Source organism: Microtus oregoni, unplaced genomic scaffold, assembly GCF_018167655.1.
Source record: "Microtus oregoni isolate MIOR12 unplaced genomic scaffold, Mior012 000009F_ref0000495, whole genome shotgun sequence".
In the NCBI taxonomy this organism is placed as follows: domain Eukaryota; kingdom Metazoa; phylum Chordata; class Mammalia; order Rodentia; family Cricetidae; genus Microtus; species Microtus oregoni.
Window position 1 is genome coordinate 39,396,037 of NW_024543068.1, and position 27,906 is coordinate 39,423,942.

General features: G+C 44.9%; 1 protein-coding gene across 7 annotated transcripts in view; it reads right to left on the bottom strand.

The window, feature by feature from the left end:
- Npas3 (neuronal PAS domain protein 3) overlaps positions 1 to 27,906 on the bottom strand; it is an 812,903-nt gene that overhangs the window by 216,712 nt on the left and 568,285 nt on the right. For 6 of the 7 annotated variants that reach the window (XM_041658773.1, XM_041658772.1, XM_041658771.1 and 3 more), the window contains one exon: positions 19,151 to 19,240. The exons of the other annotated variant lie outside the window; for it this stretch is intronic. In XM_041658773.1, the coding sequence (XP_041514707.1) occupies positions 19,151 to 19,240 (90 nt within the window). The remainder of the gene's footprint in view (positions 1 to 19,150; positions 19,241 to 27,906) is intronic. 7 annotated transcript variants of the gene reach the window in all.

A 27,906-nucleotide genomic window follows, 5' to 3' on the forward strand; every position in this document is an offset into this window, starting at 1 on the left:
CATCTACAAGTTATCATATCTTGGACATTATCTCCCATTTGCCCAGGTAACAGTGTTCGTCATTGTGAAATCTTTACCTAAGAAGCTGACTTTCCTGCGCTCCAGTGACCTTGGTAAAAGTTTCTTCCACCTTTACCCAGTTTGTGCAATGGCCAAATTTTATCTCAAGAAATCATTACTAATCACGAGTTGGTAAGCAATGTGATCACTGCTCCAAAGACTATCAACTCCAAAGCTTAAGCCTCCCAACTTTGGTATATGTCCTGATGAAGTACACACAGGGTTCATGTTTTATGGTTGGCAAAGGAAACAGTTAACTAGTTGGTCTACAAAGCACGGAACTATAGCTTCAAATTAATTTTGAAAGCCTGAAATAAAATGGAAGAACTTTGCAGGAGATCCATATGGTGAATCTACAGGGCAGCAAACACCCAGATGTTTGGAAACACCTGCATTATTGCCAAAAGTTTCCCATGTTTCATTCGTGTTTCTCTTCATGTAGATCTGATAAGGAAAAAACCCTACCAGCCATTGTTTGTTTTTCATACTGCTAGTCTAAGACTAACTTAATCATCTTTTGACTGCCTTTGTATTATGGAGTGGCTGCCTAGTGCATTTTTCGTTCAATGAGGGGGAAAAGATCACTCATAATTAAATGCACAACTGAATAAGGCAAGTATTTCTGAGTAGGACAATTCTATTATTAGTAATAGCATATCTATGAGCTCAGGAGCACATTCATTCCGAGTCCTTCATTCTGTGCATCCATATTTCATCAATCTTTATCATCTCTCATTATAATATATAGAGAACATGAATAATTATTCTTGTTTTACAGGTGAAAATACCAAGGAGCTGAAATATGAAATCTGTCAAGTCCCATACAGAGTCCCTGTAGATCATTCAAGCTGTCCATTCCAAGCCATCCAATAAAACATGATGCTACTTCAGTTGTACAGGTTTATTGTCTGAACCCAGGAGAGAGAGATTTCTTTCTGTATTTATGCTGTGTTTATTTGCAGGTAGGAGGTCTGAACTACTGAGATGTGTAAGTGAGAGAACATACATCCAAGACACATCCTTGAATGCATCATCCCCAGGAAGCCTTCCCAATGGCCTTAGCCTTCGTAATGGATGTGAGAATTCTCTCTCTAGCTGGCACTGGATTCTGTGGATAAAATGGAGATGGCAAGAACAAGCTTCCATCACATACTCCCACCATCAGTCTGCAACTCTGTCATGTAGGCACCTGGGGCCATGGCTGGGTGTTTAGTTCTGTTTTGAGCTGATATTAGAACTTATTTATCATTCATGTAGTGCCAGGCATGCAGAATAAAGTCATGGAACTTCACTTAGGTTCTAGAAAAAACAACCCATGAGCTAGGCAAAACGGAAGGGTTAGATTCTGCATTGCATGGAGTATCCAAGAAAGCTGAATGTGAAATTAAGTTTCAACGGAGAAACTAGGATATCCACAAGAAAAGCTGTGGGCATGGAGAGGTGCTGGTCCAGACAGACACCGTATCTGTTGTAGGCAACAGGGTCATGGGATGCTTGACCACATACTTGAGACCCTGGACATTATAGAAGAATGCGACTTTTGTCTTAAGAAGGGCTCACAGCTATGGGGATGGACTCGCCCTCAGAAGAGACTTGTTGGACAAGTGATAGGACTGTTAAATACCAGACACTGGGCACGATGAGTCGTGCCTGAAATCCCAGCACTTGGGAGGCTGAAGCAGGAGGCTAGACATAAATTTCTGACCAACAGAGAGTAAGTTCCAGGCCAGCAGAACAAGAATACTCCCTCTTAAAAAGAAGAAAAAAAAGTAACCTAAACAACAACCAAGACAACAAAACAAAAAGCCACCATATAAAATAAATACCAAACCAAATCTAATAAACCAACCAAACAATCCCAAATCCCAGACAATTATAAGGACCCCTGAGCTGGACGAAATGCCTTGATTTATGAGGTAGCCATGAACCTAAGAAGACAAAGGGCAAAGTACAATGGTTTGAATGTAAACGTCTCCACCAGGCTCATGTGCTTGAATATTTGGCTCTAGTTAGTTAGGATATTCTGGTGGGTGTGGAACTTTTGGGAAGTATTATCTCTAGCTGGCGACTAGGGGTCACTGAGAGTGGGCCTTGAAGGTTATAGTACTTTTGTTTCAGGTCTAGTACTTGGCATCCTTGTTGGCCACCATGATGCAGCCAGCTGCCCCAAGTTCCTGCCAGCACAGACCGAGTGGCTACTGTGGCCAAGCCTTCCCCACCTCTATTTATTGGAATCTCCAGCAACCATGAGCCCTGAGAAATCTCCCCTGCTCTGAGTTGCTTCTGCCAGGTATTTTTGGTCATGATGACAGGAAAACTAACAATTGCAACTATTCATCTGAGTAAAATACTCTATGAGTGTTGAAGGACATGCAATCAACAAATATACATTTAGTGCCAAGAAACCTGGCCTGTGTAGATGCTTTTTAAAATGTAGGACAGGTCATTAGTGCCACTGGTCAACTTTTGAGTGGGCAAAAGACAGCTCTCAAGAGTTCATCTGACTTATGGAGTGAGAAGAAATTAATTCACAGCTCTCAGAATTCCAAAGAGAACAGCCAGCAACAATCCCCTTTAGAAAGAAATAACCAGGGATAACAGCCTGGTGGTGTCTGGGGCACGGAGGGGAAGTGTGAGCTCGTGAAGTATGAGCTTCATAAAGTGTGAGTCCCTTGCCATGATGGAAAGCCTTCCTGCAGGCCCAGAAGCAATGGGATCAGGTGACCACTGGCTGAAGCCTCCAGTGCCCTTTGTAAGTTGATGGCCTAGGGTGAGTTGTGGCAGCAACAGACTACAGACCAGCTCAGTGACACAGTGAATCACAGCGAGGTGCTCACACTCATGGTGATGGTGCGTGAGAATGCAAGAGTGACTAAGGGGTGGTGTCCCACACTCACCTCCCCAGGGCCTGACCCCAGTGACCTACAATTGCCTATTAAGGTTCACTTCCTAAAGCTACTTACCAAAGGCCTCAAAGGCTGAATCTTTAACACAAGGAGGCGATTGGGGTGGGAACTCCCAGAGGCAAACTCTAGCAAGTTCTTTTATTTGCCTTTGGAACAAAGGATTCATGAGTCAATTCTTGTTCTACAGACCACTGTATCTACAGGTTCCGAATTTTAAGTGGCTTCTATTGCTCAGGCTCTCCCCAAACACTCATTCAGTAAAGTTCTAATTTCCTTTATCCCAAAAGGGTCAGGGATCAGAGAGGTAGTTTTGGGCAGGCAGGGAGGGTTCACCAGGCTATGACAGAGGAGCCCCCCAAAACTGTGATCCCTGCTGTCACCCAGTGAGAGCCCCAGGTGTGCACTCTGAGGCAAGTCCTGTGGGCTGTACCTCACTATTAAAGAATCAATGAAGCACACACTTGGGCTTAAAACCCCAGAAAGCAGCACATCAATATTGGAAGAGTGTGGGTGCGCACGCGTGTGTGTGTTTTAATATTAGTAATCTAAAGAGCTACAAGTAATCCTTAGTACAAGTGGGCATAAAAGCAACATGAATCAAAGGCCCCTGGGAAGAAAGTGAACCCTGTTTCTCATCGGGGAACTGCTTGTTATTTTCATCACGCAGTCCGGTACCAGCTACATGGTCGCTTAGATTAGATTGACCAAACCAAAGTCCCAATAGCTCGATATCTTTCCTCAATGACACAGGTAAATTGTGTGTGTGTGTGTGGGGGAATGTGGCTACATGGTGGGGGGTGTTGCTAAAAATCACGCTGCCGTGCCTGCCTTTTTCCATAAATGCTGGGGGATTGAACTCAGGTCCTTACACATGACAGGCTCTTTACTGATGGAGCTACTTCCTAGCCTGAGAGAAATAATTCTTATACCTCATAGCTTTGGCCTTGCAAATGATAAAGTTTGGGTTCCATGGGCACATTCTCTTTTAAAAGAAAGATTCATTTGAAGCCTCCTTTCTTCAGATCCATCTGTCTATCTACTCTCACACCTCCGTGAAAGACAAGGCTTTGGAGGGCAGCATTCCGGGGCTAATTACTTTCCTTGTTGCAATTCCTCAAGTGCCTGAGTTCTGCTCTTTATTTGTATAAACATGTCACGGTAATGTCCGTGACTTCACGTGAAACACACCCAGGATCCAGTAAAGACACCTCGCGCCTGGCAGGAGATGCCAAGTGCTGGGCGTCCCTCCAGATGTGTATCAGAGGAGAACACTGTTAAAGTGGGCTCTTCTGATCACGTTCAAACAAGAGAGGTGAGTCGGCGTGAGGACGTGACACCGGGGCCTCGTGCCCACAGGCAGGGATATCTCAATGTTTTTGCTTTATTTATTGAGACCTCCTCTCCTTTACTTAATGTAGAGAGCCGGGTTATTTCACACTGCCACCAAGCCATGGCTTTTTAAATGATTCAGGGAAGTATAGCTTTCATTTAGGTTTGTGCCCTCCAGTCTGTTTATACTGGTCGATACACTTGTCTGAAAAATATAATGGATTAGCACATCATTCAACAAGCTAGTCAGAAGGCAAGCTTAAGGCGACAGACACCAAAAAGTAAATTACAGTCAGTAGTAGGGGTAGGCCATGCCTAGAGCGGGGAAACATCGTATCAGCACAAAGCCTGTATTCTCTGAGAATGGTGGTGGAAAGGAAAAGGGATGAAAAATTTACACTCAAATATAATAAAACAATCAGCCCCACAAATTCATATGGTACTCTAAACTGTGTGGCTTATGGGGCTGAATACAGAGAGAAGCTGCCATTGCACCAGCCCACACACTGCAGTCTCGGCTGGAAACAGACACACACGGCATTTGTTTCATTAAACAGGCCCACTTTTGCAAGCAGGCATACATCATGGCGTACTTTACCCACTCCATTTGAAGAGTGGTCGTTGGGCCATAGGTTTGTACTAGGCAGTGTAAGGGACAGGGAGGACTATGGGGGACGAGGCGGGGAACTGAAACAGACAGCTATCCTTCCTCTCCATCTTCTCTCCTTCTTCCATTTCTTCCTCTTTGAGCAACAGAAGCCAGGATTGAGATACTTCCTCAAAGTTCAACATAACCTACTTTGGCATGAACTGAATCATTATCGCCAAATTATTAAACAGGTTTCCTTCACATCGCTGGCAGCTAAAGGTAAGATTTAGAAAGGAATCTTCAACCCCTGGAGGTGTTTTTAAAGCTTCACCATAAAATAAATTCCAAATGATGATACAGGCTCCTGCATCTCAGAGAGCTTCGGGAAGGATCGTGCTCCTCTTGTTTTCTGAGTCAACGCACCATTGCCGCACATGGCAATGCATCGCTATGCCAAGAAACAGAGGGTGGCGGGGGAGCAGGCAAATTTAGAGTGATCTGGCAAAATCTCTTACCCCATTGGGCTGTGAGATTAAAAATACCAAACATGGAAGTTCAGAGTTAAAAATGTGTTTAAAAAAATTCTCCATTTCTCCTTTCAGTGAAGATTGTTCTCTATTTAATGGGGTGGGAACTAATGGACACAGGCTTTGACTCTGTCTCGCTTGGTGGCCATGCACATCAGTTAAGAGTGCAAAGGACCTAGGCAGCAGGTGCATCAGGGTGGCTAACGAGTGACACTGAATGACAACATCAGGGTAGTGACATTGAATGATAGCAGTTCATCGCAGTAGGGGTTCTCCATAGCGGGATCCATGACTCCCTTCGAAGTCTACCATACCATACCTCTATAAGGTTTGGCAGAAAAGGGACTGCATCACCCTCGTATCAATGGTGGGCCTTTTCCGCTCTGTCCTTCCCATGTGTTTGCCGTCATGGCTGTATTTCTGCATGATTAGACAGAGGCTGGCCAGTCTTGGCAAAAGTTTTGTTAATGTCACACTGCGAGGGCTAGTGTGAGTTCCTTTCCGGCTCCCCTCCCCTTCCCCATTCCCATCCACACCATCTGTTCCTCAGCTTTGCTGTACCAGACAGGAAGAGCCTGCCTCACTTATGCTGTGGTACCATGCCCTTCCCATTGTCACGCTTCTCCTTTAAAGCCATGCTCCAATGGATTTTTTTCTCAAATGACTTTTTCCTCAGTCTCAGGATTACAAACTAGTGTTGAAGTCACCTCAACTTAAACATGTTATCAGCCTTTCCTCTCCTCCATACAATTCCCAACCCACTCCTTGCTCCACCATCAAACTGCTTGCGAATATGGCAACACTACCTGAATATGTTGTTTGTGCTTACTGCCCTTTAACCTATGGCCTCAGGGGTCAGCTTTCCCCAGCGATCCAGAACCCTGGCCATCTCCCTGGAGGGTGGAATGACCTTTCTTTCTATTCCAGTTCAGACACCCAATTCCATCCTTCCTGTAAGTCTTTTTCTTTGACTTCCCCAGTGACAACTTCCTATGCCCCTTGGGGAAGATATTCTATAAATAAACGCTTACCTTCCGATCATCTACGCCCTCCCTCCTCTGTCTATGAGTAAATTGGAATTTCTCCAGGCTGCCTTCTCAGTAAACCCTTCCTCACCCCTCTAAAAATATTTTTAAAAAGTGTGTGTGCATGTTTCTGTGCAACAGAGGCCAGAAGAGGGTGTCAGATGCCCTGGCGTTGAGAGGGGCCTGATGGGGCGCTGGGAACCGAACTCTGGTCCTCTGCGAGAGCAGCCAGCATTCTTCTCATCTCGCCAGCCCCACGCTCCTTCCTTCATGAACTGCAAGTCCTCTTGAAAATCCCTCATTGCTCTGGCTGCAGGTCCCATTTCATCAGCCACCACTTTCCTACCTGGAGCCACAGAGAAGCAAAACCCCTCTCCAGTTCTCACGCCCCTGCTCTCAACAGGTATGACAGCAGCTTCTCATAGGTCACACTCTGTAACCAGACTAAGCTATAATACACTTCCTTCCTAGAGTTCCACTGGGCCAGCCCCCAAGACATCAGCCTCCCCTGCAAAAGGCCTTTTAACTCACAACCTCCCGCAGTTTCCAGAGGCATGCCGCATCATTGTAACCCTTTGCTAGCTTTCAGTCCTAACTGGAAGGCGCTGTCTGCCATCTAGTTCCCATTTTGAGCAAATTTATTTTTCCTAAATCATGGGTTTAACACTGTCCATTTCCTCTTGAAACATTTTACAGCTCTCAAGGTCCTAAGGGACAAAAACTCCCCTGTCCTAGCTCATGACATCCTTTCTGATTTGTGCCTGTCCTTCACTTTCCAGACATCTCTCTTGCCGTAAGAAATAACCCTGCAACATGCTTCCCCTTTGCCTGGACACGATCTCCTTCCTTACCACATGGAAAGTAGCTACGAAGGCCTGCCCAAAATGCCAGCCCCTTGGCAGATCTAAGGTCTCCAGGCAGAGTTAGCCACGTTCATTTGCCGTTTCCATGGCGCTATGACAACACGCAACACTCAGTACTCACGGAAGCATTTGAGATCCATGTGAAGGCCACTGTCTGTGGGCTGCGGGGTCCACAGTCTCTATCACAGACACCTGACTTTACATCCTTATAGGTTACTGAGCCCCACCATTGAATCTTGGTATATTTCTAAAATCATCAAGTATCAAGATACTTTAGGTACATCTATGGGACTTTCCTGAGATTTCACAACATATTGACACAGAGAGACTCTGTTTTATGACTCTAAGCTGGATGCTCCAAGTCTCAGGTTCTTTTAACCCATAAAATGTGAATGAATTGAAATTGTGAGCTAACTACTTAAAACTGCCCAGAAGCAACTGGTAATAATAGGTAACAGTGGGACCAGCCCCAATGCTGATTCTGTTCCTTTCTGGTTGTACAAACTTGTGTAAGCTATTTAATCTCTGTGTCTCAGTTTTCTCATCTATAAAATGGGGACACCAACTGAACGTTGGGAAAAAGGAGGCAGAGACAGAGAGAGGACATAAAGACAGACATCCTAAAACTTTGCTGGTAGGCCACGACCATGTGGTGATGCACAGATTAATGGAGACAGGTTAAATTAAGACATAAGCCAATAAGAAGCTAGAGCTAACAGGCCAAGCAGTGATCTAAATAATATAGTTTCTGTGTGATTATTTCGGGAGTCTGGGCGGCCAGGAAATGAATAAGCGGCCTCCTTCAACATATATTCAACAGTATATGCACACAAAAAGTACTTAGTAATTATTATTAATTGTGAAGTCATACTTATGACCAAAGGACTATGGAGTGAAGGAAAAACATCCCCAAGAAAGCTGTAAGATGGGACAAGCCATTGAGCACAGAGCACTCCCTCAAAATTGTTTAGATTTTTATTAGTTTTTAATGCATTTCCCATTTTCCACATCCTCAGACACCCTATGAAGGGTTTGGGGAATGTAATAAATATGAATTGACTACGTCTAAATGCCTGCAGTCAGTAAAATCGGTATGTATTCTCAAAATTAAATACTCTCGTTAGGAAGAGAGTCAGCCCGTCCTTTGCATTAGCTGGGAAGGAAAGGGTAGTGACGAGGAGTCTGATAGAACTCCGGTTATTGACACCACTGACCTATAAACATATCCCCTTCAGCGTGATCTACGGCACGGCAGAACCCTTGTTTTTGTATAATTGCTATTACCAAAAAGCCTTCCGATTTCGAGTGCTCAAACGAGAGCAATTCATATTTCAGATAATCTGCCAACGAGGAAAACTAATTTCAAAATATTTGATCATAAAAGTTGTCCTCCGCTTCTACAGAGATAATTTAGACGAATAATATCAGATAATCTGAAAGCAGTCTTAGCAGGAAATTGCTGGGGACTCCATTTGCACTCATATAAATGTACGGAAAGTGTAGGAGACTTTGACAGCCTGCCATATGTGATCTCACTGCACAGCCTACCTACTTTGCCATCCAAAGTTATATCCTTTGAAGCATTGCCAGAACTGCTTTACCCCAGTGATATGTGAGATGCAGCCTTTAAAAGCGATACCACTCCTTTCTACTCTGACTAGTTGGGATAGCATCTGCTCAACTAAATTTCTTTGAAGGTTAAAAATAAGATAGCCTACTTCCTCCAGGCTCCCTCGTCTGACGCTGCCCCAGTGCTGGGGGTGAGGGAGGGGACGATACACACCCACTGCAAAGGGAGCGAATTGTACAGAAGGAGCCTGCAAAACCTTAAAACTCACAGTGTGGGCTGCTCAAGGTTAGGAGCCCGTTAGGAGCCCCGCAACACCAAGTTGGGTTTTCGAGATCCCAACCCAGGCACATATTCTTGCTTCCCCACTGACTGGATTGTCTCACACATACAAAAGAACCCAGCCAGAAACCGACAATAGGAAATACCACCGACAGAGTGTCTTAATTTTATAAACAGCAAATGAACGCTTGGATCGCATCTCCAGGAAACATTTGCTCTTTAGAAATAGTCAGACTTGGCACTCCGTCTCCTCAGCACCGCTGACAGTTGTAGTCAGTTATTACACTGTTGTGACTTGGAAGCGGATGCCCCCAAACAGTTCAGAATTAGTAACAGCGCGATTTCAGGATTGTCTGCTTGCTCACCCAGGCTGCTTTTATAATGATTTTAAAAGGCACTATCTGATTTCCTGAGCGCCGCCCCAGGTGTTCTCTGGGGATAATGAATGGATAAACATATCACCCAGTGTCACAGAGCAGTTGTGACATTTTCGAAATCTTCAGTTCAACTCCTGTAATTTCAATGCACACCACACCCAAGGCTGCAAGCCCATGCTTTTACTAAAGAGCTGAACCATTCTTGGTAATTGCCTGATTGACTTGGAATTGAAAAGGTTCCAAAATGTGGAGAAGCAGCGGCGTGGTCCTTTCTTACTCCTTATGTACTCATAACTGCAACTGAAGAGACGGGAAGTTTGTGGTTTTAGTGCCTGTTCACCCGACTTATCTCATCCAGCCTCAGCAAGGCACAGACTTCAGGAAGTGGCAAAAGACATTTTCGTGGCACTTGGCAACCAAGCCTAAGGAGGTCCCGATGCTCACAGGGAGGGTCGAGTCCTATCGGTAGAGCACCTCGTTTCCCATGTCCTCCTTGGGTGATCTTAGCACAGAACGCCTCTGACTACCTCATCCCCACGTCTCTCCTGTGCACCTTCGCATACTGAGATAATCAGTATAGTCAAAAGCAAGAAGGAAGGAAGCCAGAACTAAAGAGACATCTGTTAGCACCCACCCATCGTTTGTGGCATCAGTTGGCAATTTCACCAGCCTTAACATTCTACAAACAAGGCAGACCTCACACTTCACAGGAAAGAATCATCTCGCTGCTAGTATTTTCTGTAAGCACTTCTCTGTATCTGTCCTGTGCAGGACCAAGTATATCACGTGAAGATGTGCTTAGCTCCTAATAAATATCAAGTTCAATAATTTGGAAGGATGATTTGCTAGATGCAGGCATTCCAGTAGGAGCAAACACCTGGAATTCAAGATGACTGAATCATGAAAATCAGAGATTTTTACCACCATCTCCAATGTCTGTCACTTCAAGCCTTAGCCCCTTCCCAACTGGTGGCCAGTGTCCATTGCTTGCATGGCAAAGCAGGCCTAAAGAAGCCACCTGCTTCCTAGAACAATGCTTCTCCTGGTCAACAAAGCCAAAGGGGGAAGGGATGCTTAATACAAAGTTTGCTTCTGTCCAAACTTAGGCAACAACAACAACAAAACACACAAACAAAACCAACCTAAACATAATGATGGTTCTTTAGCCAATGACCAAATGCTCTGACCACATATCAAAGCACATGCTGGGGCCTACTGGTACACCTTGTAAACCGTGCCAAGGCCCTTAACTACCCTGAAAAACGTCCAATCTCAGACTACCTCCTTCCTTCCCAGGGAACACTTCTCTCTGCATACATTCCCTTGTTCTCCGAAAGTTTCTGTGGTTATTGAAAGCAATAGATTTAATTTGCCAGCACATTAAAAATTAACAGCAGAGGAGGAAGTTTTCATCTTGTTATCGAGTGTGGTAAATCTGTAGTTCTAGGAGCCTGGAAGGAGGAGGAGACCCCAAAGGAAAATAAGGTTTGCTGTTTAGTGAACTGGAAATTATTTATATCCATAGTCAAAAAACACGGTAGGTACAAAACCCAATCCAGAATATAGCCAATCGTGTCTACTCATTAACACTTAGCTATATGTGAATACACACACACACATATCAGAATGGCTAAAGAAATTGATATGGCTGATGTCATTCTTTTTCAAAGGGATGGTTTCAGGGAAAACGAGATTTTTTTTTTTTCGAAACGAGGGAGTAAGGATAAGAAAGACATGGGGTATCTGGAGTTTAAGACCAACATCAACTCTCAGGTCATCAGTCTTGTTATGAATTTATGCAAAAACCTATAGTTAATTTCTTATTATTTTTCCACTGCAATGCTGCCATGTTACCTCTGTCCATGACATCTCATGTTAGCCATAAGCCCTAAGACAGACTGAACGTGTGTATCTAGAAATGAAATTTGGATTTTGCGTGAATTTAGCAATTTCCTGACCTCCTTCTCTGCAGGTCAAGTTATTTCTTATTCCTCCTCTGAGCAGCTTGCTTTCACTCATGGCTCTCCCAGGGCCCAGCTAACTGAGGAAGGAAGCTGGCTCAGGTGGAGGGTATTATTTTGCATATATTGTCTACATAAGCACCACATTATGGACAGCAATTATCTTTACTTTCCAACTTTGCATAATAAAATAAGCCATAAAATTAATACCATATAGAAAATAGTGCTTGCCAGGCAAAGAAATGTACATTGCTTTCTAGAAATCCAGGGACATTATACTGCCTGTGCCTGCATGAATAATGCATGGCTTAATTCAGAAAAACACCGTTTCATTATTTAAAAATGAATAAATTACGGACTTAGAACGATGGCTAAATTTCCTGAATCTTACTTTTGTCCCATTTCTAATTCAAAAACAGAACTGGAAAATAGGATACTGTCCCCATAGATAAAGCGAGGGGGCTCCCAAAGAAGCGTTTTTCGCTTTGCATTTCTTTCTCTACAAAACGAAGAATACTGTGTCTCATTTCTTCTCTGGCTCACTTGAGAGCTAGAATTAAGACGTTTAGGGTCTTCAGTCTGTGTACTTGATAATGCTGAGCCTATCCTGAGCTGTCCTGAGAGTCTGTGATTCAGGCTAACGAGAAAGGTGCCCAGGGGTCCTGTGGTTTAGCCTTATTGCTTGGGAATAAGTAAAAACAACATGATTCTCACATAGGGTGCTGCCGTAAACCTATTCAAACCGACACTGGCTTCCTTCGAAGATCTGTTAAAAATCAGGCCCATTTGGGGTCTGAGAAAGAATAGAAAGAGAGAGAGAGAGAGAGAGAGAGAGAGAGAGAAGAGAGAGAGAGAGAATTTCACCAGTAATAATAAGAAATTAATTTGGAATTAAAATAAGTAAAGCATGCCCCCACAGTACATGGAGGCCGAGCACAATGTGACAGGCGGCAGGTTATTCTACCGATTTCTGGTGCTGGAAATTTGGATGGCATTTACTAGCGTAACCTTTCAACTCTGAGCACATCAATAGAGGCCGACAGTGGCTTGAAATATGATTCCTTGCAGATAGCATATCCTCATTCATCTGACTGGGCTGCTTGCTCTGTGCTCCACTGCACAAACAGCGTCTCCCCCACTTCTGAGAGGACACTAATAAAAAGGGCATCAATTTCCAGCTCTAGTACTACTGTGATCTCTTTATATGTTCGACATCCAACATTAAATTAAAATGCTGTTATAAATCCTACTTTCTGAATCTGGAATGAGTGTTGGGTTTTTGTCGCAGGAGACTGCAGCAAATCTTGTCAGAAGCAAGGAGGCACGTCTTGTTCACTCAGAATTAATGTTGTGGATGAAAGACGGAGGTAAAAGGGGTTGAGGATGGTGGACCGAGGGTGTCAGAGGCAGTGGGGACTGGAACTTCAGGGGGCCGAGCCAGGCAGGGGATTTGATGCTTTCAAGAAAAGGCTAATCAGGAATGGTAATTATCAGCCACAAGCTGTGTGGCAGGAAGATGGTTGATAAACACACAGTCGCATGCGTCCATGTGTGTCAACAGAAGGAATGAAGGCGAGGGAATTGTCCACTGTTCTTTTCAGGGACGAAAACGCTTTCCAGATATGAGGGGTACTGTGGGAACCCCACCACTTACTAAAATCTCTGCCCAGAGACTGCCACTGGGAGGCAAAGGCAAAGGCTCTCAGGGACACGGTACCTCAGTTGTACTGACTGCATCCTTACAGGCCATGAAACCCACACCCGCAATCACTGAATAACATTGCCAATTAACACAGGCTCATGTGACAATTACAGAAGGGAGGGGATCAAAATGCCCTGTCTGTAAAGGGTTAGCATCTTCCATTTGGCTTCAGACGGTGTGTGTTCCCCAACATCAGGGAATCTATGGGCTGCACCTGATAAAAAAAGATCCTTGCCACGATCACCGAAGAAGTACAGGAGCGACGAGCCAGCCAGTCACAGTCTGCAGAGATGCACAGCCCTGGCTGGCTGCAGGCTCTGCCAGCTGAGCAGAATTACAGAGGAAAGAAAGAGGCGTGCTTGTTGGGAGGGTGGGGTGGAAGGGAAAGGGGAGAGCTAGCAGTTCAATATCTGGATCGAACAGAGGAACTTTTACCGCCCCCCCCAAGGATCCTGCCGGGAGGAACCTTGACATACACAAAGTCAGAACGCAGACAAAGTTGCCCCCGTGCGAAGGATAAGGTCACCCGTGGGATTGGCGAGATTATCTCTGTCAAGCACTCGGACAGCATGCGGTCAAATGATGCATCATGCAGTCATTTTCGGGGGGGCGAAATCAATTTCTTCTCCAGGTCGCTCTTTGCTTTTCAAAGTGCCCTTGTAGGCCGTCATCAGCGAGCATTTATCAATTTAAATGCTGTAAATTGATAATGTGCCACTGCACCTTGTACTGTTTCTGAATTATTTTGATACTTATATTTGCTCAATAGTCTCCAAACCCTCAGCGCTCCCACGTTCAAAGGGGCATTTTTCTTTGTTACATGCACAAGTGATGAACTTTCTATGGTTCGTGCAGGAGAATGCAGACATCCTGGTGGCGGGAGAGGAGGTACCAGGCTGCAAAAACAGTATATTTTACTACTTTTTTTTCCTCTTTAAACTAGGGTAGTCCCGCTTGGAAGAGTTTTAAAAGGAAGATATAAAGCTATATTTGCACATATATAAGCTATATTTGCACATAAGGAGGACCAGTTATCCCTGCACTGCATGGATTTAGAACACCAATTGTAAAACTGCAAACACTTGTATTCTACCCTTGTGAGCCCTGGGCTGGGTTGAAATCAGCCTACTTTTCCAGTCTTTACATTCCACTCTCTAGAATATGCTGATGCCAAACAAAAGTAAACATTCTAAAGAAAGTGTGTGTGTGTAAGCTATATATATCTCAGAAACATGGGAGCCCAAGGAGAGTTAACCACACACTAACCCCAACTGAATTTGCACATGGGCAGAGCTTCGGCTCGCGCCTTGGAAAAGCAAGAGGAAAGTGTGGCAGTTGCAGCCTCTTTAACCTCCAGTGATTTATTGGCCCTCAGCCAAGTTATCAGGGGAATCTAATTCTTCTTTATTATTCAAATAAACCACACTTGGCACCATGGTTCCCTTTCAGAATAGCTGCACAAATAGACTGAGCTCTGTCATTTATTTGACCTTGTACTTGTGTGCTGTAGCTATAATTTTATTTGCCATTCCATACAACAAACGCCGAGGGATCTAGAATACGGAGATGAACGGCAGGACGGGGAAAGGAGTTTATGGTAAACATATCTGCATGGGTTAAAAAAAAAAAATCACGGATGTGTTTTCACCTTCGCCTCTTTCAGGTTTCATCCCCATGGCCACTCCACCCTAAGCTGATCTGGAGCTGTCTGGAGCTTCCTTCTGACTGGCTTGCCATGGCCAGAAGCTGGCAGGTAGGAGGGTGGGGCATGGGGAGAAGAAGGGAGTCGTCGGAGTCTATTGCAGGAGAGCCTTCAGCTGCTGGATGCGATGTCCAAACGCTTAAGAAGCACTCGTTGCCAGACTTCTAGTTTGCTCTAGACCCTATTTTGTGGTACACAGGATTTGGTGAATGGGAAAACCCTTGGCTTGCCCAGGCCAACACCTGCATCTCCCTCCTCATTTGTAAGAAGGTGTTCAGAAGCTGTGAGTCCACTTTTATCCCCTGGTCCACTGAGACCTGTGTCTTCTGCCTCTTATGCTTGCATTGGCCACGGATAGCTCTGCTGTTAGCATGAATGGGTTTGCCATAATCTTTGTTAGCCTATAGAGAGTCCTAGGTGGCATTTACGTCCAGATTTCAATCTCAGAAAAACCCACTTTCCTTGAGAAGTGATGTTTTCTATTGTTGATGGCTGACTGTATTTCCCTTCTCTGCTCTGCTTGCCAGGAAGCTCACAGCTAAAACTAAAAAAGCTTTATTAAGGCGCCTCCCTGGACATTTAAAACATTTATTTGTGGTTTTCTCTCCCTGTAGAATTATCCAGTTTTATTTCTCTTTTTTTCCCTTAGTCTATTTTGCCATTACTTTTATTGTATTCATTTATCTTAATTTTTTTTTTTTGGAAAGAGGAGATATAGTCAACACATAAATATTTCCCAAAGCTTTAAGCCTGTTATCAACTAAAAATGCTTTCTGTTTACCATGCGAGGGATTTTTTTGGATTCTTTGGTGAGAATGCTCCTTCTGTTTTGGAAGCAACTTCCTAAAAGCTGGCTCCGTAGCATTGCTACATGTTCAACATTGGGGAAGCCATTCTGTTTTCTTTCTTCATTTTCAGCCCTGCCAATTCCATTATGGCAGGGAGCAGAGCTGTCTCCACCAGCTCTAGATGCATTGCCAGGCACACAACACTTAATCTCTCTGCAAACCAAAATGAGCATTGCTAGGTGGGGCCCCTCCTTCAGGGCGAGGTCTCCTGGTCACAGTCACTCAACAAGCAAACCACACCTTGGCTGCTAAGCACTCTATCTTATCTATCTATCTATCTATCTATCTATCTATCTATCTATCTATCATCTGTCTACCTACCTACCTACCTACCTACCTACCTACCTACCTATCCATCTGGCAGGGTCAAGGAGCTGGTGGGCACCCTCTACTGCCCAGGCTGGTCCCATCATCACAGAGCTACAAAAGTACTTAGCATTGAATAGTCAACATGCCAAGGCTCAGATATTAGAGAACAGAGAAGGAAGCCTGCGTTGCTGTCTGGACCCAGGCTGTCCCACAGTGCTCACCAGAAGTCCCTCTCATTGCCTTTCTCATGTGCAAAAGGAGACCCCTAATTCTCTTCGAAGCACAGCCATTGGAAAGCCAGCACATGGTGGGGAGGCAGGAATACCACAAGATTAGAAATACAGAGGCAACCATGTTGTCGTCACGGACACTGCCATGCTCACATGCCCATGGCCATTTCCCTGAGGATGTCTTTGTGACAGAGCCACACACTCTGTAGCAAATCTACAGGGAAAGGGAAGGACACCTTTTCCTTGTCTAGTCTTTCATAGATTAACTACATTGGCTATGGACATTTGGTAGCCTCTAATGTTTCTGTACAGGTGTGTGGGCATCTGTGGATGTGTGTGCCGGAAGACCAAATGCACAGAGCATATTTTCTTTGGGTGCCACCTCTGAGTACCCTGCACCTCAGTTCTGCAAGAGGGGAACTAAAGACACCTGGGGAGGGTTATGGCTCAGGAACCTTTATGATTCTGTTCCAATGCAGAACCTCAGCTGCTTTGAAAACTTTCCCAGAGTTAAGCAGAGGCCTCCCTGCTGTGGTTTATGCATTTAAAACACATGCGATGTTTTAATGTCAATCAAGAATTTTCCTTAAACTTCTGCTCTAAACCCATGTAAGCTGATAGGGGGAAAAAAAAACTCTTTCCCCATTTATACCCTCATCGTTCCATCTTTGTAGTTACATATTGCTTCAAAGTTCATCTCTCTACTAGCCTTTTTCTGGGCATGCCTGCTATGGTCCACACTGCAGCACCTGCAGGAGATGGCCATGCCTGTCACAGCTTGGGCCTGCCTCCGGAAGTCAGCCGGCTGCCTCCTGGTGCCCACTCACACTGCCATCACAGGGAGAGGAGTGGCTGGCCTCCGGGCAGGTGCCAGAACCTGGATCACCTTTACATGGCAGCTTTAGAGAGCCCCGTTATTTGTTTCTCTGATGTTCAGAAAAGAGTGCCTTCAGTGTTGCCGCCAAGTCGCGGAGAAAGAATGGGGAAACCAGCACAGGGTTAAAGCCAAATTTCCCTTGAACAGATGATATTTCAGATGGCCACACTATTCCAGACGCATCAATTTCCTTGAAAATCCAATCCATATATGTGCATATGCTGTGCTGGCAGGAGGACTGCCTGAGATGGCCAAAACCCAAGCGCTAATATTCTTTTGGCCAGAATAATGCAATTATTATTTTCCTAGCTATCAGTCTACGCATACAGAGCCATCTGTTATGCAAAGCAAACATACACATCTCAATTACAGAAAATGCAGTTGCCTTGACAGAATTTGGACTACACCGCTAACCAGGACTGTGAAATGTGTTTGCAGCTAGCATATAATGGATGCTTTTCAGGGGTTCCCTAATTAGCATTTACCTGCTTCCACTAATTATTCATCCTTCTTGTTCACGGGTTTATTAAACCCTGCTGGAGACTCCCCGCAAAACACGAGGGTGGCCTCAGAAAAATCACAACAGTGGGTTCCCAGCCCTCCCTGGTGTTAACAATACAGGGGTACACCCTATTAGAACTGGAGGTTTCCAGACAGGTTCAGATGAGGCTTCAAACCTATCAGAGGCTATAACAAAAGAGATATCTCAGGGAGATGCAAGAGAAGGCACACCACGTTAACACTAGTCCTTCCAGCCCCCTGATTTGCCAGAATCCACAAGAAATTGCTGTGCACACTCCAGTCAAGAGCACACATGTTCTCCAAGGAAGGGCTCATGATTGCATCCCCCAACAGCAAATAATCAAATTTGGCAGTGTTTCTGCTCCTTCCCCAGCCCTCCTCAAACAGCAAATCTCTCAATTATTTCCCAATGTCTTCCTTGATTTAGCTGTCTCCCAGTAAACCTGCTAACATAACAGCCAGAAGGTTCCAGCCAAGTTGGTTGTGTCCTTTGAGCCATGCCAACCTTCAGGAGCTCTGAGTTTGGGTGGGACCTGCTTATGAGAAGACCAGAGACGCTTATCTCCATCGTTAGCCTGGAGGCAGCTGAGGGAGAGGTAGTTTATCCAGCTTGGCAGATCATCATACACCCAGGTAACCTTCCTGCAGAGGCTGCACATCCTTTTTCCAGCCACCACAGGAAGAGGGTCAAACTCGGTCAGTCACCTGTCCCGGAACAGATACCCAGATGCTGGGGACTTTTAGGGCAAAAACATCTGGGTAATTAGCTGGATGGAAGACCTTATTCCAGGACAGGCTGGCAAGCTGTAGATGCAGCCTGTCTCGGAATGCAGGAGAACCGGACTGTTTGTATTTCTAGAGAAAATCAAGGACTCTGTCCCTTGCCCTACAAACCTCTGCATTCTCTTCTTTTACCCCCCGACAAACACATGTGAGCAATTAAATGGCAAGCAATGAAAGGCAGCTTTATTTTATGAAATTGTCTTGCAGCATCGGGCCGATTTTGCCAAGGCAGAGGACTCCTTCCTGGCAGGAACCCTCCCTGCAACACATTTTAATGGTGTCTTTCAGCATTTCTTGACTCCAAATGACTCCTGTCATTGAGTCAGCTCCCAGGATAGCGCGGGGCGCTCCATAAACATCCAGTAATAGGACACAAGGGAAGTGCTATTAGTGTGTCCCTCTCCTACTGGGCTCCGGGGTTTCAAAGTTCAAAACAACCATGGAAGAAACTTCATTTGTTCTCGATAAATTAATAATGCTCCTTGGGGGTGGGGAGCTCAGGTTTCCCAGCACAAGTTTGTTCCGAAAGCCCAGCACAGACAGCCTTCTCTGACGTAGAGGAGTCAGGTAGAGGCCCTTAAAGAATAAATTAGATAATGCATGCTAAACCAAAGATCTCTTGCAGAAGGAAAGACGGTGGACTGAAGGAGCCTTCCTATTCAGCGCCGGGAGTCTAAATTGTTCAACTTACCTGTGAGAGGCCTAGGTAGATAGAGACGGTTTCGGAAATGTACAAAAATTTTCCTTCTTGATTTAGTGCAAATACGAAGCCATCCAGGGACTGTAAGAAAAAAAATCAATATGTTAATACATACAACACAGAGATAGTAATAAATAATATAGATAACAAATAATAAAGCAACAAAGTGAATTGAAGCCATTTTTTCTTCATGTGCACTAAAAGTCCTAAGTTCGTTTACATCGCCTTGTGTGGTTGAATGAACGGGCTAAAGACCACAAGATCTTGTCTATTTCAGAGAGTTCTTCATGTCTTCGTCATTTTGACCACGATGCATTATGTATAAAATAAGGTCATGTTGATTTTATGAGACAATGCCTTTATGGGGGGGGCGGTTCTGTGGTAAGCACCATTAAATCAGCAAGCTCCTCTGCTAAGGGATGGAAAGTAATAAAATGAAAAGGGAAATGCTTCTACATCATTACTTGATTGATATAAATATTAATAATTAATTAATAAAGAATACTTTCCACATACTGGGCACCTATCGTGGTAAAGAAAATAAGAAGAGTTGGTGTATGATGGGTGTGTAAGTGCTGAAACCTCATGTACCAAAATCCATCTTACCCTGGAAGAGACTGAGTTTCTTCTGGGCCCCTCTGGGAGCCAAAACAGAAAGAAGAAGCAAATAACAAAAGCCGGAGAGAATAAAACGTTATCAGAAGCTCCTGTCTAACTGTCCTGGAGGAGGGCTGAAGTTCTCGTTTGGTTTGGTCAATGATAGACACCATGGAATTCAGCTACAAACTCAACTCGGATTAGGAATCATCTGTTACAAGTGCATCCCCCCCCCCATCCTCCCAGCTTTCTCTCTGTGTTATTCATCTTCGCCAGGATGGGCTGCAGAAATCTGCACAGGGAAGGAAGGTTTAAATCTTAGTGATCTTAACAAGGGCTGAGATTTTGCAAAGTCAGGAACCTGTGTCTGGAACAAGGTATGGGGAAACACTAAAGACATACTTTTTAAAGAAAATTGGAATGAAGGTATAAGAGCAGAAATATGCACTCTTGCCAATCTCAACGATATAGTTTGGTCTACTTGAGTACTGGGAAAAACGTCATCTGTGCCTTCAGATTCTTTGGCTTAAACATGTCCCTCAAGGATCCTGAAACAGAAAGGATGGTCCAGTGCACCCACTGTGCACGGGACCTTCAGGGGATAGTTAGGGCAAGGGAGTGCTGTCCTGATGACCTCACTGATGCTACTCCAGCTGGCATGGGCCAGTCATCTCAGGAACAGTTTCCCCCAAGGATGAGTTGGGCTCTCTTTCCATGCCGTCTGTCTCCAGGACTCTCTTGCCTGTCTGTCTTCTGCCATACCATGATTCCTCATGGAGGCCCTGACTAGATGCAAGTCCCTTGACCCTGGGCTTTCCCACCTCCACCAATGTGAGAAATAGCTAGTCTCTGATGGTCTGTCCAAGCAGCACAAAACAGGTTAAGATAATTCATTCTTATATATGGGAACACATGTACATGTCAGCATGAAATGGGGACTTCCATGTTTTCTGACCCATTTTCAACATGTTCCCACACCGCCAAAGACTTGTAGAGGCTCCGGGCTCAGCTTTCTAATCTAGTGAGTTCTGAAAACAACTCAACGGACACACAGCCTTGTTTTACAAAAAGCGCACCACACAACTGACAAATCCACACACGGCAAGGCATGGGGTCTAGGACACGTGGCGCCAAGTCTGCACGCACCATCTTGTAATTTCCTCAGATAGCTTAAGGAGTTGCGGTGTCGCCTCACTTCTCCACACACCGACACTGACAAACTTAGCCAGCTAGACAACAAGCCCATCTTGCTTTGGAGGCTTGGCTCTGAGTCTTAGCAGGCCGGTGCTTCTCAGTGAAATAACTCTTCAAAGGGTATGCGTTGATAACTGAAAAGCTAAATGAGAGTGTTTCTGAAGTTATTTATAATGAGGGAGCATGTGACTTCTTTAATGGCTTTCAATAAATTGTTCCGATTATAGAATCAGATCATTAGCGGCTGAAGACACTCGGGGAGTGGATTGACAGGATAGTTCCTGAGCTACCTCTACACCAGTTACCAGGTCACCTTTGTTCTGTAGATTTTTCCCCAAACCAACTGGGTAATAAAATACTGCTAAGAAAAAGGGGGCATTCTGGCCATTGATAAAGTGACCAGAAGGACCTGGTCAGGCCTGGCCTTCCAGGTGCAGTGTTAACACTGTCCTGATATTCTGCACATGGGCACCAGGCAGGCCTGACTAGGCCCCGGAAGCCAGTACAGGGAGAAAGTCTTTCTCCCTCAAGCAAGGCAAGGGTCTTGCTTCTCCAGTGTACCAAACAGGAAGTGAGCTGGGGTGGGAAGAAGACTGCCAACTGCTACACACAGAGCTATGCCCTTCTGCCTCAGGGCTGCCTCCTCCTCAGCTGCACTCCGCGATTTAAATCAGTTTGAAGCATAGCATAGATATTGGTTTAATTTTACTATCCCAATTTTAAGAGGTTGGGAGGAGGCAGGAACAGCAAATCAGTAGTATTGGAAACCAACTGTGATTAATCTGAAAGTTCTGTGGATTTTTGTTTTAATTTTGAGTTGAGGGAGCCCTCCTACACAGGGCTGTTGAGTCACTACAGGGTACTTTCTAAAATTATGTTTTTAGCTGCCCACTGTTTTCAACAGGCGCCAATTAAGATTCTGGGGTCAAAGGGTTAATTACATCTTCTTAGCCACTATGTAGAATTTTCTGATTATGAACTAAGGTTGGTGTAAGATGAAAAAGAACCTACACAAACATTAACACTCATCCCTCCGCAGAAGACTTGCTGCAAAGCCAGGCTAGAATCTAGCTGCTTTCCTTAAGGCAGACAGAGAAGAAAACCTTAGGCGCAACAGTAAAAATGGCATTGACATCTCTTAAAGACACTCAAGGATCAGATTTTTCCAGGCAGTTTTCTTATTCCTGGAAAGAGTTCCTGGCCATGCAGATGGGGCTGGTAGGAGGGCCCTTTGTTGCATCCCAGTGAGTCTACGAGGCAGACAACCAGGAGTGGGGTGCGGATGGAGAAGTCAGAGGCGACACTGTCTCGGAATAATAGTGCCTGTAATTATAATTTATATCCCCCCAACATGGCGTGATGCAGACAGTGTATGGCACTGTTTCTTAACCCCCAAAGCTGGCTGTGCCTCACGGTGTTTATCAATTGACGAGGTTAGTCCTTACAGAGTAGGGAACGAACTGTGGCTTCAAGATGCAGGGCTACTAATGTTTAATGCATTGTGCTAAATGGATTTCTATTTGTCAGAGTTTCGTCTCTGTTTTCCTTTTAAGGCACATTCCACCACAGCCAGATTTCTCAGAGTGAAATCTTACTAGGTACCATCACAGGGGCAGTTCGCATGTCTATTACCACCATGAAATTAGTGCTTCCTTTTTCCACACGCCAGGGCTGAAGGGGAAAAATTTCACCCTGAACTCTTTCTCTATGACCCGACTCCAGTGAGAGAAGAGCTCCCAGTAAGCCTGGGTATTTTAATGACAGATTATTTTAAAGTAAACCTTCACCATCTGTTCTGCCCCCTCATTATGAATGCGAAAAGAACATATTTCACAATTACATCAGTAAAAAAAAAAAGTGAGCTCCCCATGATTTAAATGCTCACACGTGTTCCCTGTCCCATGTGCCAGGCATCTGGGCTGCTCTTTTGATTCCTGCTCAGACTGGAAACAAAGTACCCCTGCCTGCTGAAATAGCAGCTCCGAAAGCAACTTCTCCACTCTTGTGATATTACTCAGGTTAGAGTAGAGAACAACTTGGCTTTGACTCCCATGCTTTCTAGACACTAGGAGTATTTCTATGAATGTGACCAGGACCTTTGCTAGAGATGGGAGGCTCTCCAAGGCAGATGGACTAGGAACTGAACAATGGGGTGGTATCAGGGATTAGCAGGTCTGTTCTTACCCTGTAGGGAAGCTGAGCTTGGAGAGTGAGGTCCTGGCTCTAATATCTATTTTTTTCACTCAGTTTTGGCAACATTTAAAAAAGACAGAGAGAAAAAAAAATACCTTAGGGTTTTTGGCTGCTTTTGGATACAATCACACTTTGATAAAAATGCCTAAAAAGTCACACATCCCGTGCTTGTTCTGGGGGCTGATACTGAAGGCTCCCACACACATGTAGCTCCCAACTTCAGAAAGCCTAGACAGCACCCAAAGTCCCCACTTGTAACTGTTTACAGGAAAGAAGGACCTACCCCACCCAAGTTAGACCCTCAGTCTGACCTTCAACGATACAGCTCTGCATACAAAGAGAAATGGGAATCCCAGTCAGGAGTATTTTCTCAACAGAGGAAAGAGAAACACAAGAGAGGGCCAGGTGTCTCCTGGACTCCAGGTCTCCCCTTCCCCACTGAAGCAATGGCATGTGCCTTGCCATGTGCCCCAAAACCAACCTCCAAATTGCAGCATTAAACTGAGTTATCTGGGTCACATCTGAGTTTACACTGCAACAGAATTCAGTGACAACAAACCATGACACTTCAAAACGGCCCTCCTGTCCCATTTGAATCTAAACTTTGCAGATGAGAAAACACTGAGTCTCTCTCTTTCTCTCTCTAGTTCCTAGAGGAGAGGGATCAGCATGACAGGAAAGATGGGCTGGAGCAATGCTAAGGCGCACACACACACACACACACACACAAAACCAGACCAAAAACCAAAGCAAGCAAACAAACAAAAAAACCCAGAAACTCACAGATCTTGTTTCTGAGCAAGGGGACTGGGTTGTGCTTGAGTTCATTCACACTCCACTGTGTGGCCGTGTATGGAAGAGGTCATCTGTTTCCTCTGGGATGTGAGCTCAAGTCTGATATCCAGGTCTGAAAGAGGTGGACATCTTCGTCCACATAAAACCAAATGGACCACACACCTGAGTAGGCTGTTGGTGTGTAGCCTCTGAAGGAGTTGAGCCTACCTCTCCACCCCCCGGAATGTGAACCCCACATTGTGCTTGTCCTCAGGAACTAGGGACCCCCTGGGAGCATGCTCAACGTTGTGGATCCCAGAGAATTATTACTGGTTACTGCCCAACTGTTTCCCCAGTTCCTCACCGAGTCTCCTTGTGGCTCACGTGCCATGATCATTCACACAAAGAACGCCCTCAGAGTGCAGGGCCTGAATCCCCCTCTTGCATCACTCCCTGGGAATTCAGAGCTCTGTTCAAGTCAAGGGAGAAACCTTCCCTTGGCAGAAATAACACGGCAGTACATTACTCTGTCCTGAAAGAGCTAAAAATGTCACTGCTCTGCTCTGGTGAAACACATGGTGCTTGGTCACACACAGAGTGCCAGGTGCCTTTCAAGTTGTTGGCATTGGAAAGCAACAGAAACACAAATACCAAATGTCATTTGGCACCCTGTGGATTCCTAGAAAGGGTTTTCGATGTGCGTTATTAATATTATACACACACATACAATAAGCGATTATTAACACATCTGTGATACGCTGTTATTAGAGTACACAATGCACTGAACAATACTCAGTGCACTTGCTACTGACTATGGAAAGATGCTAGGCCAACTACGTCGGCCTGTTGATCCACCCCTTCGGGAATCACCTGCTGACTGCTTGTCTTATAGCAGGCCCATACAGCTTAGGGTTCCCAAAGTTCAACTCAAAAGTCATCTCTGGGATCCATGACTGAGAAAATGAGGCAATGCAAAAAGCCCCCAAGGCCAAGGAAGCTCCCAGTTTAAAATGCCCTGAATCTACAGGGGACCCGAGTGAAGTCACTCAGCTCCAGATCGCTACATGGCTGCCATTTGGAAAAGGCATGGATGATAACAAGGCTTTTAAACACGCAGTCAAAACACGTGAGATTTGGGGAATACCTGCACCTTGCGAGAAGAGCCCAGTGGTGAGGTGTAGTAGGAAACTCTATAGTTAATAAAGACTCACTGGGAGACAGCACCTCCAAATAGAATGTTCCAACAGGGTATGGGGACAGACAGCTTGGCTGGAGCCCGAACCTGGCATTCCTGTCCCCGAGCTTTTCATTCAGATGTAGGGCTGTGCTTTCACTGTCCTCTCTGGGGACATCTGGGTCATTTTCAATGGAAGGCAACGGGAACATAAGACACTTCGCAGAAGTGTAGGGTATAGTGGTGTCCACCCTGAAAGTGGACCACACAGATGTGCCTGCCATGGCTCACCAGGATATGAATCTATACACCAGGAAGTGTGTAACAGTCAGGTTCTTAAGAGAAAATACTAAACGCTTGTACACATTCCTCGATGTAAGACATTTGCGTCAGGAGTAGTAGCAACGATTAAAGTGCCCTGTAAGGAATTTAGCATCTCAAAGACCACTTCGCAACTTTGGATATTAATCTGCGGTGTTCACATGAGGTTCACTCCTAGCAACATTGTCTTTGCATCTCTAGGGAAGAGGCATTAAAGAAATGCACTAAAAGAAACCTGACTGTTAGAAATGTGGTTTCAAAATTCGCGGGGGCTAATGCCTCTGCCATGGACCCCCCCCCCCCACTCATTTCAGGACACCATTACAACTGAGCGCTCTGCTATCTCTTTTACAAATCACTCCACTAATTAATAATTAATTTTTAGTAGGCCCACATGAGGCCATAAATATGATGGACCAATAATAGAAACTAGCGCTTAGTTGTTGAAATCAACAAAGCTCCGAACTGTGTCTGAAATCTCCCCTTAGGACTCACGGCTCTTCTGGGCCCCCATTCTGTAATATGGAAATCCTTATATTTTCTTTCTCTACATTCTGAATGCTTAGAGGCTGTGCTGCTTCACTGCACCGGCTCCGGAATATAGCTCCATATGAAGCAGAGACACACATTTATGGGAAAATCAATTATTCTCACGGAACCGGGGCCTGGCTCTGAATGAGCGCAGGGAAAACAACTTGGTTCCCCCACTCACTTTGACTCTCTGCTGCCCGGCTGACCCCTGCTTCATTTCCCAGCTAGCAGCCGAGTCTAAGTCAACAGGACAGCCTCTGCTGCTTGTCCCTAGATCACTGTCCCTGCCAGGGCTTTGAGGCAGTGCTTCCGATTTATCTCGCATGCCTAATCACTTAGCATACATGGGGTCCAAAGCGGTTAGGGGGTTTCTGTCTATCTACTTCGCTATACTCGGAGCATAACGACTAACGGCACCCACATTCTTCATTAGGGTAGCTCTAGATGGCAGCCTTTTGAAGATGCACAATTTGGCCTGTGAAATATGCTGGACTGGGTCAGTTAGGTGTGCACTGAAGGACTGTGTGTTTCCAGCACTCAGGACGGTGGTGAGCGGCTGTGTGGACCCTGCCTGCTTCTGTGGTCCACTCACAGAGTGGGAACATGGAGCCGGGATGTAGAAGAGTAGACACCAGCACTTTCCGCTGACTTCACAAAGGGGGCCTTCCCTTCTCCTTATTTTATAATATGAAAAAACAACAACAAAAAAGAAGATTACCTCCTCTTTCTAATCCTACTCCACAGCAGCTCCTCTGGGGAAACCAAGGCCGCCGCTGAAGGTGTCTGGCTGTTTATTTTCTGTATTTCTAGGATCAAACAATGCTTTAAGCCAAAACCTTGATGGAATTTAAAACTCTGAACCAAGTTTTTAGCTACTATATAAAAACACAAGATTTTGTTCTAGATCCTTATCACCCTGTGATGTCTCATTCCATGTACACACTGGGTAATTCCTAAATCAAAGCAAACATGTCGGCCTTTTCAAAACTTGTTCTTTTCCTTACGGTGTGAACAGTAAAAATACATGTTTCTAGATTTAAAAATTGCACAGATGACATTATCTACAGTCACTACACTATACAATGTCACATCCCAACTTCAGTTCATCTAATTAATTATTCTGTATCTACTGACCATCTTCTTCCCTAGTCTCTGGGAACCACAGTCTACTCTGACCTTCTAAGCGACCAACATCTTTACATTCCAAATGTGGGTAAGGCTGTGTGACGCTTCTCTTTTGGTGCCTGGTTCAGTCACTTAACAAGATGAACTCCATTTCATCCTCGCTATTGTAAATTACAGGATCTCAATCCTTTTTTTTTTTATCAAATAAATAGCATCCTTCTGTGTTACACACAATTTTTCTTTGTCCATCCATCAATTCTAGAGCTCCTGTGAGTCATGTCACCATAAGTGTGGGGTTGCAGATGTCTCTGAGATATAATGATTTTGTTTCCTTTGCGTATGTTGCTGGTTTAAGTGGTGCCGGATCCATTTTTAACTCTTGGAGAACTCCCACACTGTTTTCCATACTGGCCACACCACTGTACCTCCTGAAAACAGCATGAAAGGTTCTATTTCTTCCACACCCAGAACATTTTGTTTTATTTTGTTCTTCGAGACAGGGTTTCACTGTGTATCTTTGGAGCTTGTCCTGGCACTTGCTCTGTAGAACAGGCTGGCCTTGAACTCACAAAGATCCACCTGCCTCCGCCTCCCTAGTGCTGGGATTAAAGGCATGAGCCACCACCGCCCAGCTCAGAGTATTTTTAATACACACTGTTTTTACTGGAGTATCATAGCTCATTTTGATTTTGACCTGTATCTCCCTAATGACCAATGACATTAGTCATTTGTGTGCTATTTTGACAAATGTCTAGATGAAGGGTGGTTGTCAAGATTTAAACTGGGTTTGTTTTTGTTCCTGAGGGTTTTTGTTTGCTTTTTCTTCCCAACACATTCT